Here is a 13,740-nt window from a genome sequence, read left to right as displayed (position 1 = left end):
TTAAAAATAAAATAAAAATAATATATAATTAAAAAATAATTAATTGACCCAACTCCCTCCTTTGCTTACTATTTCGTCCAAAATTAGGGCACACTGAAATAGAATACCTCTTTCACATCCACAAAATCATCCATAATCATTAAAAATTGAAAGAAAACAAAAAATCAAAATCCACCAAAGAAGATGAATATAGAGAGGAGAATTTCTCTGCGAAATGGTATTATCTCTTTCTTTGCTGCTACCGGGGGGTTGTGAAGATTCTGGTTCGGCAACTACAGTTATTAGAGATAATAATAATAATAATAATATTCTTCATGCCAAAATACTGAAAAAAAAATAAATCCATTTCAGTAAAGGGTAAAGTTGGGTTAAACATCAATTTTGAGAAGGAAAAAATAATAAAAGTGTTTAGATGATGCTGTCACTCTCTTAAACATCAAATGGTCAGAATGCAGCTCTCTTCATCTTCTGTTGTATGCTTCTCTAAATTATTTAAAACTATCCTAAATATGAAGCATTATTCTTCTGTTGTTTTGCTTTTTCGAGAAATGCAGAAATTGGGTATCCCAATTGATGGATTCATCTTGAATATTTTGATTAACAGTTATTGTCTGATGCATCGTGCTGATTGTGCATTTTCGGTCTTACCCATTTACTTGAAGAATGACATTTCGTTTGATGTTGTCACCTTTAACACCCTATTAAGGGGAATCTTTGCCGAAAATAAGGTCAAAGATGCAGTTGAATTGTTCAAAAAATTGGTGAGAGAGAAGATTTGTGAGCCTGACAAAGTCATGTATGCAACAGTCATGAATGGGCTTAGTAAAAGGGGTCATACGGAGAAGACTTTAAGTTTGCTCCGGTTAATGGAACAAGGAAGTACTAAGCCCAACATATATATTTATAGCATTGTTATAGATGCTTTTTGCAAAGATGGAAACATAGATATTGCTGTGAACCTTTTGAACGAGATGAAGCTGAAAGGCATTCCTTCAAACATAGTCACATATAGTTCATTGATTGATGGTTTGTGTAAGTTTGGTCAGTGGGAAAAAGTTAAGACTTTGTTCTCTGAGATGGTGAACCTTAATATTTATCCAGATGTGCGCACCTTCACCATGGTGATTGATGGACTATGCAAAGAAGGAAAAGTCGAAAATGCAGAGGAAGTAATGAGACACATGACCGATAAAGGTGTAGAGCCTAATGTGTTCACCTATAATGCCATAATGAATGGACATTGTTTGTGTGGTCACCTGGCTAGAGTGAGGGGAGTTTTTGATTCCATGATAGATAAGAACATTGAACCTAACATTATTAGCTATAACACACTAATAAATGGATACTGCAAGGAAAAGAGAATGGATGAGGCCATGCAATTGTTTGGTGAAATTTCTCAAAGGGGATCAAAACCTGATATCATTACCTACAATACTATCTTGCAAGGGTTATTTGAAGTTGGAAGAATTGGAGATGCGAAAAAAGTTTATGCCGAAATGCTTTCTGCAGGTTACGTACCTAATTTATGCACTGATCACACTTTTCTCAATGGTTATTTTAAGTACGGACTTGTTGAAGAAGCTATGTCGCTCTTTAATAAGTTGGAAAGAAAGAGAGAAAATATTGATATAGTATCTTACAATATAATCATTAATGGCTTGTGCAAAAATGGTAAACTCGACAAAGCTCGTGCCATATTTGAGAAGCTTTCTTTAATTGGATTGCTTCCGGATACAAGAACATATAATATAATGATAAATGGATTTTGTCTTGAAGGGTTGTTAGATGAAGCAAGTGATATGTTAAGAAAAATGAGGGACAACGGTTGTTTGCCGAACATTGTCACTTACAATGTTATTGTGCAAGGTTTTCTCAGGTGTAGCAAAATTAGTGAAATGGCAACATTCATGAAGGAAATGGTTGGAAGGGGCTTCTCATTTGACGCAACTACAATAGAGTTATTAATAAACGTTATAAAGGAGAATCCTTCCGTCCTTGACATGATACAAGAGCTTCACTCGGAAAATAAGAAGTGAATATTTCTTTCACTTGGTTTATTTGGCTGCACTATCATTGTGATACAGTTTTTTATTACTGCAAAAGAAATGGTTTCCAATGCAATTGTGGAAGCTGAAAAACTGGCAATTAAAACGTTGCTTGGGCTTTCCAGACAGGTTTATTGAGGAGGTACATCACTTCTGATATTTTGATTGTTTTTCTACTCTTCTTTATCTTGGAGATCAGATATTACTACTCTCTTGATATGGTAAATAATGTGAGTTTCCCTTATGTGTACACATTATAAGTCTAGGAATATATTGTGGAGGTTTATATATGATCCAAGGGTACTGGATTCTTTATTGGGAATCTATATTTTCATGGAACAATAAAATTGTCAAATATAAGTTCATTGGTCCTTTGACTAACTTCGAAGATGGAAGGAAGGGATTTCTTTTGAAGACATAGAAATCTGTTTGCAATTCTTTACTGTAATTGTTTGTTTCTAATATTAGATTATGGATCTCTTTTGAAGGGATGTATTTTCATTTCTTCCACTATTATTACTATGTAAGTTAAAGAAGACTTACTTTACACTTCCATATCTAAAACTATTCTGATTTTTCCCTTCTTTGCCGTTGACCATAAATAACAGAGTAATATTTTCAATCTTTCTCATTTGCATTTGTTCTAAGTGTAATTTAGACTGCAACTTGAAGTTTAGAATATTATATTACTCGGTTCGTCGATTTCTACCTAACTTGTGTTTATCTATTAGGATGCTTCCTCTTTTCTCAAATTTATTTGCCAACGATGAGAAGGAATAAGTATCAGGTGTGATAAATTTGTGGTGAACTGATTCATTTGCAGACTTACTGTATGATATCAAATAGGCAATACTGAGATTCTTGTTCTTCTACTTTTAGGGACTAATATCGAGATTTCCTCAATCCCCTCGAGTGTTTTGGTACTATCTCCAGATAACTTTGATGAGCAAGTGATGTCTTGGTTGAATTTCATGCTCATGTTAATTTAAAATGTCTCACTGGCAAGTCATTCGCTCGATTCTAGAATTGACCAGTAAGTTCTAGTTAGATGATCCTGGTAAAGCACCGAAGCTGTAATTTCTTATCCCAAAAAAAGGTTGTACTTCATATCGTCATTGACAACTAACTTAGAAGATGGGGGGAAGGGATTTCTTTTTTCAGATGTAGAAGTATGTTTGCAATTCTCTACTGTAACTCTGTAAGTGTTTATTTCTGTATTTTGGATTATGCATTTTAACTTTAAGTGTATAATCTACTTGTTATTTTGGAAGAAACTTAAGTGACTGGAACTAAATGGATTTTGTCAAATGTTGCAACAGCTGGATTCAGTTCAAATTGATCAGAATAGGAGGGATTCCCTAATATGGACAGCTAGCAAGGATAAAAAGTTCTCAGTTATAACGGCTATAAATCATTGACTAGACAGTCAAGCTGTTTGGAACTTAATTGGTCATGGAAGATAATTTGGATGACTAAAGCTCCCATAAAGTGGCATGTTGTGAACACTTGAAGCAAATCTGGTTCACTATTCCTCTATGCATTTTCTGCACTCTATGGTTGGAAAGGAATATTGCTTGTTTAGGAAGATAAAAAAGCCATATCTCTAGTATTAAGAATATATGTTTGTATAATCTTTTTTTTTTCTTTTTCCTGGTGTAATAGCAGGCAAATTGGAATTATGGGTTTCATATTAACGTTAGGAGGAAGAGAGTAGTTGTATGTTTGTTGTCATACAGCATTGTCTGGAGTCCTGTATTGTTTGTACGATGTTGGTACCTTTTATTAATAATACCTTTACCATTTCAAAAAAAGAAACTGGTTACCTCTATATAGAACTTCAAAATCCCCTCGAGTGTTTTGGTACTATCTCCAGATAACTTTGAAATATTGTGTTAGATATGACCAAATGATGTCTTGGTTGAATTTCATGCTCCATGTTTATTTTGAAGTGTCTCACTGCAAGCCATTCACTTAATTTTGGAATTAATCGGTAAGCTCTATTTAGATGGTCCTTGTATAGAACTGACGCTGTAATTTCTTATCCAAAAAAAAAAGTGCTAATGTGCAATTCATCAGAATAGAGTGTGATACACATCTTTTTATCTTTCGCGTCTCTAATTTAAGCTTTATCTTTTGCAGGTGTGGTTTGCAAAGTGGATTCCTGGCTTGTTGAGATTACTCATACTGAAAAACTGTGTGACAGCAACTCAGTTTGTATCCTGTTATTTTTCACACTTACGAAAAGGTTGTGACACTCTTCAAACTAGAGAATCAATATTTGACTTAATAATATACTGCAGATGAACCGAAAAACTTGTCCATGGCATGTCTAATGGTACAAAATTGATGGTTCACTATGTGCCCCATAACTCAACACAAGGGAATATGATTTATGCCATCATTTTTAATTATCAATTGCGCAGAAGACTTGTCATGTTATTTATATTATGAACTGTTGGGTCCTTTCTGAAGCTTTTAATACTTAATTCTCTTTTGTGTCTTTAAGGGTGAAATAGTTAATTTGCTCTTGAACTCAGGATTTGTTTAGTATTTTCCTATTGTTTATGTTCTACAGGCAGATTTGTCGTTCTTCTAAAGTGCATTAAATTGTTTACAAAAATGAAATAAAAACCACCACTACTTGCTAGTAAATGTGCTATTAAGTGTAGTGGCTATTATGAGTTATGACTAAGGTGGGGATGGGGTAAACTTGTTCTTTTGGCTAATGTTTTTCATCCCAAGGAAATAACTTTTTTGCACAGATTTCCCTTCAAACGCACTGGTCTTTCACATCCACTAAAAATTATCCCACCAAAGAAGATGAGGAGAATTTCTCTGCGCAATGCTACCGATTCTGGTTCGGCAACAGCAGTTATTAGACCTTATTCTTCATGCCATACTAATACATCCATTTCAGTTAAGGGTAAAGTTGAGTTAAACATCAATTTTGAGAAGGTCAAGTGTTTAGATGATGTTGTCACTCTCTTCCATCAAATGGTCAGCATGCAGCCTCTTCCTTCTATTGTCGACTTCTCTAAATTATTTAAGACTATCCTAAATATGAAGCATTATCCTTCTGTTGTTTTGCTTTTTCGAGAAATGATTGTGCATTTTCGGTGTTGCCCGTTTATTTGAAGAATGGCATTCCATTTGATGTTGTCACTTTTACCGCTCTAATAAGGGGACTCTTTGCTGAAAATAAGGTAAAAAATGCAGTTGAATTGTTCAAAAAATTGGTGAGAGAGAAGATTTGTGAGCCCGACGAAGTCGTGTATGCAACCGTCATGAATGGGCTTAGTAAAAGGGGCCATACTCAGAAAACGTTAAGTTTGCTCCGGTTAATGGGACAAGGGAACACTAAGCCCAACATATATACGTACAACATTGTCATAGATGCCTTTTGCAAAGATGGAAACTTAGATAGTTCTATCAACCTTTTGAACGAGATGAAGGAGAAAGGCATACCTCCTAATGTAGTCACCTACAGTTTATTGATTGATGGTTTGTGTAAGCTTGGTCAATGGGAAAAAGTTAAGACTTTGTTCTCTGAGATGGTGAACCTTAATATTTATCCAAATGTGTGCACCTTCAACATAGTGATTGACGGACTATGTAAAGAAGGAAAAGTTGAAGATGCCGAGGAAGTAATGAGAGACATGATTGAAAAGGGTGTAGAGCCTGAAAAAGGTGTAGAGCCTGATATAATCACCTACGATGCGATAATGGATGGACATTGTTTGTGTGGTCAATTGGATAGAGTGAGGAGAGTTTTTGATTCCATGATAGGCAAAAACATTGAACCTACCATTATTAACTATAACATATTAATAAATGGACATTGCAAGGAAAAGATAATGGATGAGGCCATGCAATTGTTTCGTGGAATTTCTCAAAAGGGATCAAAACCTAATATTGTTGGCTACACTACTATCTTGCAAGGTCTATTTGAAGTTGGAAGAATAGGAGATGCAAAAGAATTCTTTGCTAAGATGCTATCTACAGGGTCGGTACCTGATTTATACACTCACGGCATTTTGCTCAATGGTTATTTTAAGTACGAACTTGTTGAAGAAGCTATGTCACTCTTTCATAAGTTGGAAAGAAAGAGAGAAAATACTAATATTATATTTTACAATATTATCATTAGTGGTTTGTGCAAAAATGGTAAAGTCGACGAAGCTCGTGCTATTCTTGAGAAGCTTTCTTCAATTGGATTGCTTCTGGATGTGAGAGCATACACTGTAATGATAAATGGATTTTGTCTTGAAGGGTTGTTAGATGAAGCTAAAGACATGCTAAGAAGAATGGAAGACAACAGTTGTTTTCCAAACAATGTCACTCACAATGTTATTGTGCAAGGATTTCTGAGGTGGAGCAAAATTAGTGAAATGGCATCTTTCATGAAGGAAATGGATGGAAGGGGCTTCTCATTTGCTGCAACTACAGCTGAGTTACTAGTAAAGGCTATAAGTGAGAATCCTTCTGTCAAGCCTTGACATGATACCAGAGCTTCACTTGAAAAATAAGAAGTGAACATTTCTTTTGCTTGGTTTATTCGGCTGTGCCATCACTGTTATACAATTCCATTCCTGCAAAAGAAATGGCATCCAATGCAATTGCAGAAGCGGATGGCAATTAGAACGTGCTTGAGCTTTCCAGGCAGGCCTATTGAGGAGGTACATCAATTTTGATATTTTGAGTCTTCTTTTTCTTTGAAATCAGATGTTATTGCACTCTCAATATTAGAAAAAATGGTGCAGTATACATTTTGACTTTCTTGTCTCATGAAGAAATTTGTCGCTTTTCCCCTAAAGAGTATACATGCAATATTTCTTCAAGAACAATAATATTTCACACTTCAAAGCTTCCTTCCAGTTCGGTCTTTCTATTTTTCTGACACGACATGTCACTTGTCAGATCACCACATCAGGCACATTCTAGTTGTTGATCTGGACTCCATTGGAGATGTTGTCCCGGCTGTTGTGAGCGAGCATAAGGATGAGTTGAGATGGTTAAATGCCTACATACAAGGTGGTTATTAGATGATGATGATGACAAGAAATAGTTGGATCATGCCTTTAATCTTGTAAATATCGACATGCTTGGATCTACTGCTCTACTTTTTCCAGTTTAGTGTGCTTATAACTGGCGTGTTGGAGATGACAAGTTTCTTTAAACAAAATAAAAGGTTTTTCATCCTTTTTTTCTTTTTAAAAAAAAAAATTACATAGGGAGTAGGGAAGGAAAAATGGGGGAGGAGATTACAATGTGGGGATTAGAACCCTTACCAACAAGGTGAAAGTTCAGGTAGCCAACCAATTGAGCTACTAGATCCCTACAAAGGTTTTTCATCTTGTTTTTAGGGATTAATATTAATATATTCTTAAGAGCGTTCTGTAGTCCCTTGCATTGTTTGAACTTTGAACGATTAAGATTTGTTCCAACATAGTAGGAAATGATCTGGTTGAGGTTCCTGTGAATTCTTTAGGCTTTTATACACTGTAATGTGTTGGGAATAACCTTCCGAATTGCCACTGTTTTTTACCAACAAGCTAAAGTTTTCTTTCTTATTCAAAGACTTCACTCTGCATTTGCATGAATGGTCTACTCTGTTTTATAACTCACAGAATATGTGTACTTTTATGGCTCTTATGGATTTTTTTTTTCCTTGTCTTAGGAATATTGGAAATATAGATTCAACTAGTCCTTCCTTGCTCTTCAAGGTTGTATTACTGGTCAATGACCTTTCAGAAAACTGAACTCAAATTGAAACCTACTACAAATCTGCTACTTCCATTGAGTTTCCCTTTTAATAAGCCAACGGAGATTGAGGTTTCACAAGCAGTATTGAAGCAGTTGTTCCATTTTTTTGTGATATGCAACTGAAACTTGTTCTTGCTAATGGTGGGGTTGCGGATGGGGGGATCGTGGGGCTGTTCTTACTTTATCAGAGGGGTTTGAATTAGCTCCTCCCGATGGTATCTCTCCCCGGGGTGAAAGAAAAGATTGACAATTTGTCTTTTCAGAGACAAAATAATGGGTTCCCTCTAAATGGAACTTTCACCACAACCATATTTTTAAAGCAAGAGTTTAATCTTTCTAAGTTGATCATGTTTTAGACACTTATCAGAAAGTCATAAAAAATATATGCACATACTGATATCATACACTATCGTAGAATACTTGCTCAAAACTTTGAAGAAATCATGGAACTCCTAATCTTCTACTATTATTTTCTGACTAAGAAATTCTATTGGTCCCTTGGCCAAAAATCAAATAGCACAACTTTCAGCGACTATACTTTAGTCCCAAACCGGGTTCAGCTATAACAATTTCATTGATCATGTTTCTGTATTTAAATTCATCTCAGAGTTAGCATAACTTGACCGAGATATGTTCTATGGCTGTCCACCAGAAAAAAGAATTTATGGCCATGTACACTTAAAATACTATATCTACATAATTCTGGTTTCAGTAACCAAGTAGAGGTCTTTTTTTCTCATTTATAGTTTTTTTCCTCAATGCAGATTATCTTGTTTTTGGTAGCAGTTAATGGTTAAACAGTCCTATGCGGTTGTTTTTTAACAGAGCTGGTTTGGGTTTTGTACCGGAGTTTAGGATTACTGGAGTATAGGAATATAATTCAGACAGTGGGAATTTAGCTGTGAAAATTTGAATTTTATGTATGTAAAATGAGGAAAACTGTTGCGAATTAATCAGATTATAAGAACTTATTTTCCATGTCTACAGTTTATTTCTTTTGAAGGCTCTTGTTAAAAGAAATGTGCAGCATTAAAATGTGCTTCCTGTAATCTATTTTTGTAGTTAGGTTTGTAGTCAGATCGCAAGGCGTTATATTACATGATGTCAATTTTGTTTATGTGTGGGTTTGCAGAACAGGCTCATCACGGTCACACCAGAAACTGAAGTTCTGAAGCGATGCAACTGATAACAGGTACTACTTTCTGCTTTGTTTCTTTTTCTAGTGTACTTGCTTCAAACACAAGAAGACTTGTAATTGCCCGTTCGAGCCGAACCTTCAAATAATAGGTCTTAGTTTAATTTAGAACTTAATTCCTTGAAAGTGACTTTTCGACTGACAGTACAAGTTTTGGCTTTATCGTATCCCTAAGAAACTTTTTTATATCCTGTTAAATAGTAATACATCTAATATATCTTTACGGACCAATGATATTCCCCACTTCAAAGCTTTCATTCAATTCTGTCTTTCTATTTTCTGACGCAACATTTCACTTGCCAGATAACTGCATCAGACACATTCCTTTTGTTGATCACACTGGTATGATAAGGATGGTGCCCGTTGGAGATGTTGTCCGTGCTGTTGCAAGTGAGCATAGGAACGAGCTGAACCGTGTAAATGCTTACATACAAGGATAGCTTACTAGATGATGACAATAAATAAACGGATCAAGCGCTTAATCTTGTAAATATTTGCATTACTTGGTTCTTCTAGTTATTGGTATGCGCCTGTAGATGTGACCTACTGCACTACATTTCCAGTTTCGTGTGCTTGTAACAGCTGGTGTTTAATATGGCGATTTCTTTGAACAAAATAGATGTTGTTTCTTCTTGTCTTGTAGGGATTAATGTTGACATATTCTCAAGAGAGCATTTTGTGGTTCTTTTACATTGTTTGAAAGATTAAGACAGGTTACAACATAGTAAGAAATGATCTGATTTAGATTCCTAATTATATTAACTAGTAAGTTTTCCTTTTTGAACCAAAATGAATTGGTTGCCTCTTTATAGTAACTGTTATGCAGGGATATATTCTCTATCTGGGGAAATGCGAGACCATCCATATTCCTCTCCCTGTTTCTCTTCTCCGGCAACCTAAACACCATCCCCTATGCTTTCTCCGGCATTTTCTGTGATCTCTTTTCTTTGTTTCAGTCTTGTCTTTTTCGTTCTTCTTTCCTTATGCCCTATTCATCTGCCCACCTTTGCTGGTTTACTACGTCGGCAGAGCTTTCTTCTGAAGTTTGTCAGCATTGGCTACACGATAAATAATTTGAAAAAAAAAAAAACTGAATTTAAATAACATGGTGAAAACTAGCCATTCGAATTTTTTTTTACGTTACTTAAAAACATAATTAAAGTATCTCATAATAAACGTCTAAAATTATTTTTCCAGTTTAATAAGAGTAATTGTAATGTGAATCTTTTACTCTTCTTCAGTTTATTTCAGTTTTAAGGGATTAAACTTCTTAGAAACACATACAAACATATTTAAGGGAAAAAAGCATAAAAGCACAGAAATGACAGTGAATTAAAATATCACATTATAAGAGAAAAAATAAAAAGATATGACATCATTTAAATTATAGGAAAAATACTTGAGGTGAAAAAAGGTTATTATTATAGATGATATGTGGTACATTGCAAACTCTCCTTCTCCTATTAAATGTAGGAATCAAATAATTGCATGGCTTCGTTTACCAAAAGCAACTGGGATTCCCTACCAATTACTACTATTTATTTATATATAAGGCAACAAAAAACGATGGAGGAGAATTATCATTCAACAACTGATCATACACATGGATTCAAGAAACTGGACAGGGCTTCCTGACTTGGTACTCGACTTGATTTTCCATAAGTTTCAATCCTTTCTCTAGTGAGATAGTCTCTCTGCCCCCGCTAAAATATTTTGTCTATAAAATTATTATAACCAAGACTACATCAACATATCCATATAATTTTGAGGTCGCAGCAATGACTAAGAGGGTCGGGGACCGGATTGTGAGTTAGCTTTCCAAAAACCGGATAGTTACGCCTGGATTTTCCCTCTTTCAGACGTTGGTGTTTGTGATATGATATACTACAACGAGAGATACTATATTGTGACTTATATACCGGTAAGATTTTATCTATTGACAACACTACTCTAGAGTTAAACCTGATTATTGGAGAACCGTCAATTAGATATCCTTGTACATCCATAAAATTTTATCTTGTAAAGACCACAACTAACGAGCTGCTGAGGGTTCAAATATATTTTCCAAGCGATAAGCCATCAAGTGTCGAGATTTCCAAGTTGGTTGCAAGCCCAGAGACCCAAGAATCCATGTTAGCAGAGTTGGACAACTTGGGAGATGAAGCCTTATTCTTGTGTAACCATAGTTCCATGTCTGTTTTGGCTTCCAAATTTTCAGTATGTAAAGCCAATTTTGTATACTATTTGGACAATGATGCTCGGCTTGAGTTGTCAGGAAATCAATACATCAATCACCTTCAATATGGCAGCAGCCTCCGCCGCACCCATTTTTCTTTGAAGGCGTCAATCGATGGCAACGCACTAGCGTTATGGATAGTTCCTACCCCAAGATTTACAAGTACTTCTTAGACATGCATGGTACTGGTGGAAGGTATTAAAAAAATGATTATACTGCATTTAATATCATTGTTTTTATTAGCACGTCTGCAATACTTAAGCTTGAATAGCTAATTGCGTTTCCATTGTTAATTTTGGCAGAACCTTCCCTATTATTATTATTATTATTATTATTTTATTTTATTTTATTTTTTTATTTTATATGGAAGAGTGTGTTACAAAATTTAGAATCTAATGATCAAGAAAATCCTAATCCTAATCCACAAGCATCTTATGTTGCACGTTTATATCCGAAGCAATCTGATCAAAATTTGAAAAGAAGAAAAAAAAAAAGAAAACTAAGAGTATATTCATGGGGTACCTACAGATCAGTTGAGATACAACAATATGCATTGGACGAAGGCTTGCATCAGGCTCTATTAATCAAGTTTTCACATGAGCAAATCATATGTATGAGTTGAGAAAGCTACTGTCCTGGCGGAGCCAGGAATTCAAGAACCGGGAACTTCTTATACTAGGTGGATTCAACAACTTATGTGTATATATATGCAAACAAATTCATTTTTACCCGATTTACATTGTATAATTTTCCGACGAATGGGGTTAAATTGAACCCCCTTGCACCCCTCTGCCTACACAACTAGGAACTCAAGGTCGATGCATTATTATATGACTCACAAATCGTCATATTTTGGTTAGACTTGATAGGTATGATGATTATGTATTAGCTGCATCTACATATGTTAAACCACCTATTATACAATGGTATACGACACCAATTTCGAGTGTTTCCATGAACTATTGGTTTCAATCCTAAAGAAGAGAAGTCAAATGCATTTGTTTGAATTTCTTTTCCTAGTTTGCCGCTGGAGTAAAATCGAGACCTAACACAACTAGAGTTAAAGTTGAATCTTATTTTTTAGCGAGTTTTGCTGCAGCGTATGAGACGTCAAAAATGCTTCATACTAAAAGCCATACATTCTTTATTTTTATTTTTTACAGTAAAGGGCCTAAAATGCCCTTGAACTATGAGATTTGGTATAATATTGCCCTCCGACCATCTTTCCGCCCCCAAATACCCCCGTTGTTAACCTATGGGATCTAAAATGCCTTTATTTTTAACGGCCCACATCTAAATTAAAAAATCAATAATTAATTAACAAGTGGCATCTAATTTTGGATCCCACAATAAATTAAATAAACAAAAAAAAAAAAAAAAAAAAAAACTCCCCCCCCCCCTCCATACACACTCACCAGCCCACCCAACCCCCTTTGACCCACTTCTCCTCTCTCTTTCATTTTTAGTCTTCTTCCTCCCAATCAACCCCTACCGTCCCCCTTCACCTTGCATTCTTTAATTGAATGAGTATTACGATGAAATCATAGTTAAATTTTAACTTGCTCATACCTGATTTTAATGGACAAAACTTTTGATTTGTCTCAACCCCAACTCCATAATCCACTCCACTTTGCCCAGTTAAAGGTAACTAAAGTATAAGAAATTATAATCTATATACAATGTGATAAGAATTTTTGCCCAATTAAAGATAACTAAGTGTAAGAAATTATAATTTATTAAAATATAATAAGAATTTTTATTGCATCCATTTGACATATTTAGAAATAAAAATTTTGTGAAATTTGAAGCAAAGAAAGCTGCTGTTGACTTACAGGGGTGGGGGGGGGGGAGGGGGGAGGGGGAGAGTTGATAGGACGCCACGTGTTAAATAATTATTGTTTTTCTAAATTAGATGTGAGCCGTTAATTAAAAATAAGGGCATTTTAGACCCCCTAAGTTAACGGCGGGGATGGAGGACATTTTTGTATCAATTCTAATAGTTTAAGGGTATTTTAGGCCCTTTTCCATATTTTTTTAAATTGCTTCATACTAAATCCAAATTACTTTGCATTCACAACTCTCGGGCTTGGAATATGGAACTGAAGTATATTATTCCTTCCATTTCATCTAGTGAGGAACTATTTCTTTAATTTTTTTTTTTTTTTTTTTTTTTTGCACTATTACTTTATTGATCAAATACATAGACAACTCCTAACTTGTTTGAATTTTTCATTTGGACATTTCAATTGAAATCATGACCTATTGGTCGTCGGAACAAATGTGCCTACTAGAGACGAAGTAAAACCCATAAAATTTTGTCAAAAAGTTTTTGAGCCAAAATATACGAATAATAATAATAATAATTTTACAATCCTACCCTCATCCATCATCCTTTTCCCCAAAGGCGGATCTGCCATTTAGAGGTTGTGGATGCTAGTATTTTATATAGGTCAAAGTCGCAAGTGGCCTCCTAGTGAGGCTTCTGTTATGTTAAAAAAAAA

At 34.9% G+C, this 13,740-nt stretch overlaps 1 protein-coding gene across 1 annotated transcript in view; it reads left to right on the top strand.

Moving 5' to 3' along the window:
• Nucleotides 1–431: 431 nt before the first annotated feature.
• LOC132049036 (uncharacterized) overlaps nt 432–13,740 on the top strand; it is a gene marked incomplete at its 5' end in the record, with an annotated part of 33,533 nt that continues 20,224 nt past the window's right edge. The window contains 8 exon segments of the mRNA XM_059439707.1: nt 432–2,033; nt 2,085–2,174; nt 3,711–3,813; nt 4,170–4,290; nt 4,808–5,142; nt 5,145–6,721; nt 6,963–7,233; nt 8,941–9,000. Coding sequence (XP_059295690.1) covers nt 432–2,033; nt 2,085–2,174; nt 3,711–3,813; nt 4,170–4,290; nt 4,808–5,142; nt 5,145–6,541 — 3,648 coding nt within the window.

The sequence above is a fragment of the Lycium ferocissimum genome, chromosome 3, assembly GCF_029784015.1.
Source record: "Lycium ferocissimum isolate CSIRO_LF1 chromosome 3, AGI_CSIRO_Lferr_CH_V1, whole genome shotgun sequence".
Lineage (NCBI taxonomy): Eukaryota > Viridiplantae > Streptophyta > Magnoliopsida > Solanales > Solanaceae > Lycium > Lycium ferocissimum.
The sequence above is the reverse complement of the archived record's forward strand: the minus strand, read 5'-3'. Positions and strand labels throughout refer to the sequence as shown.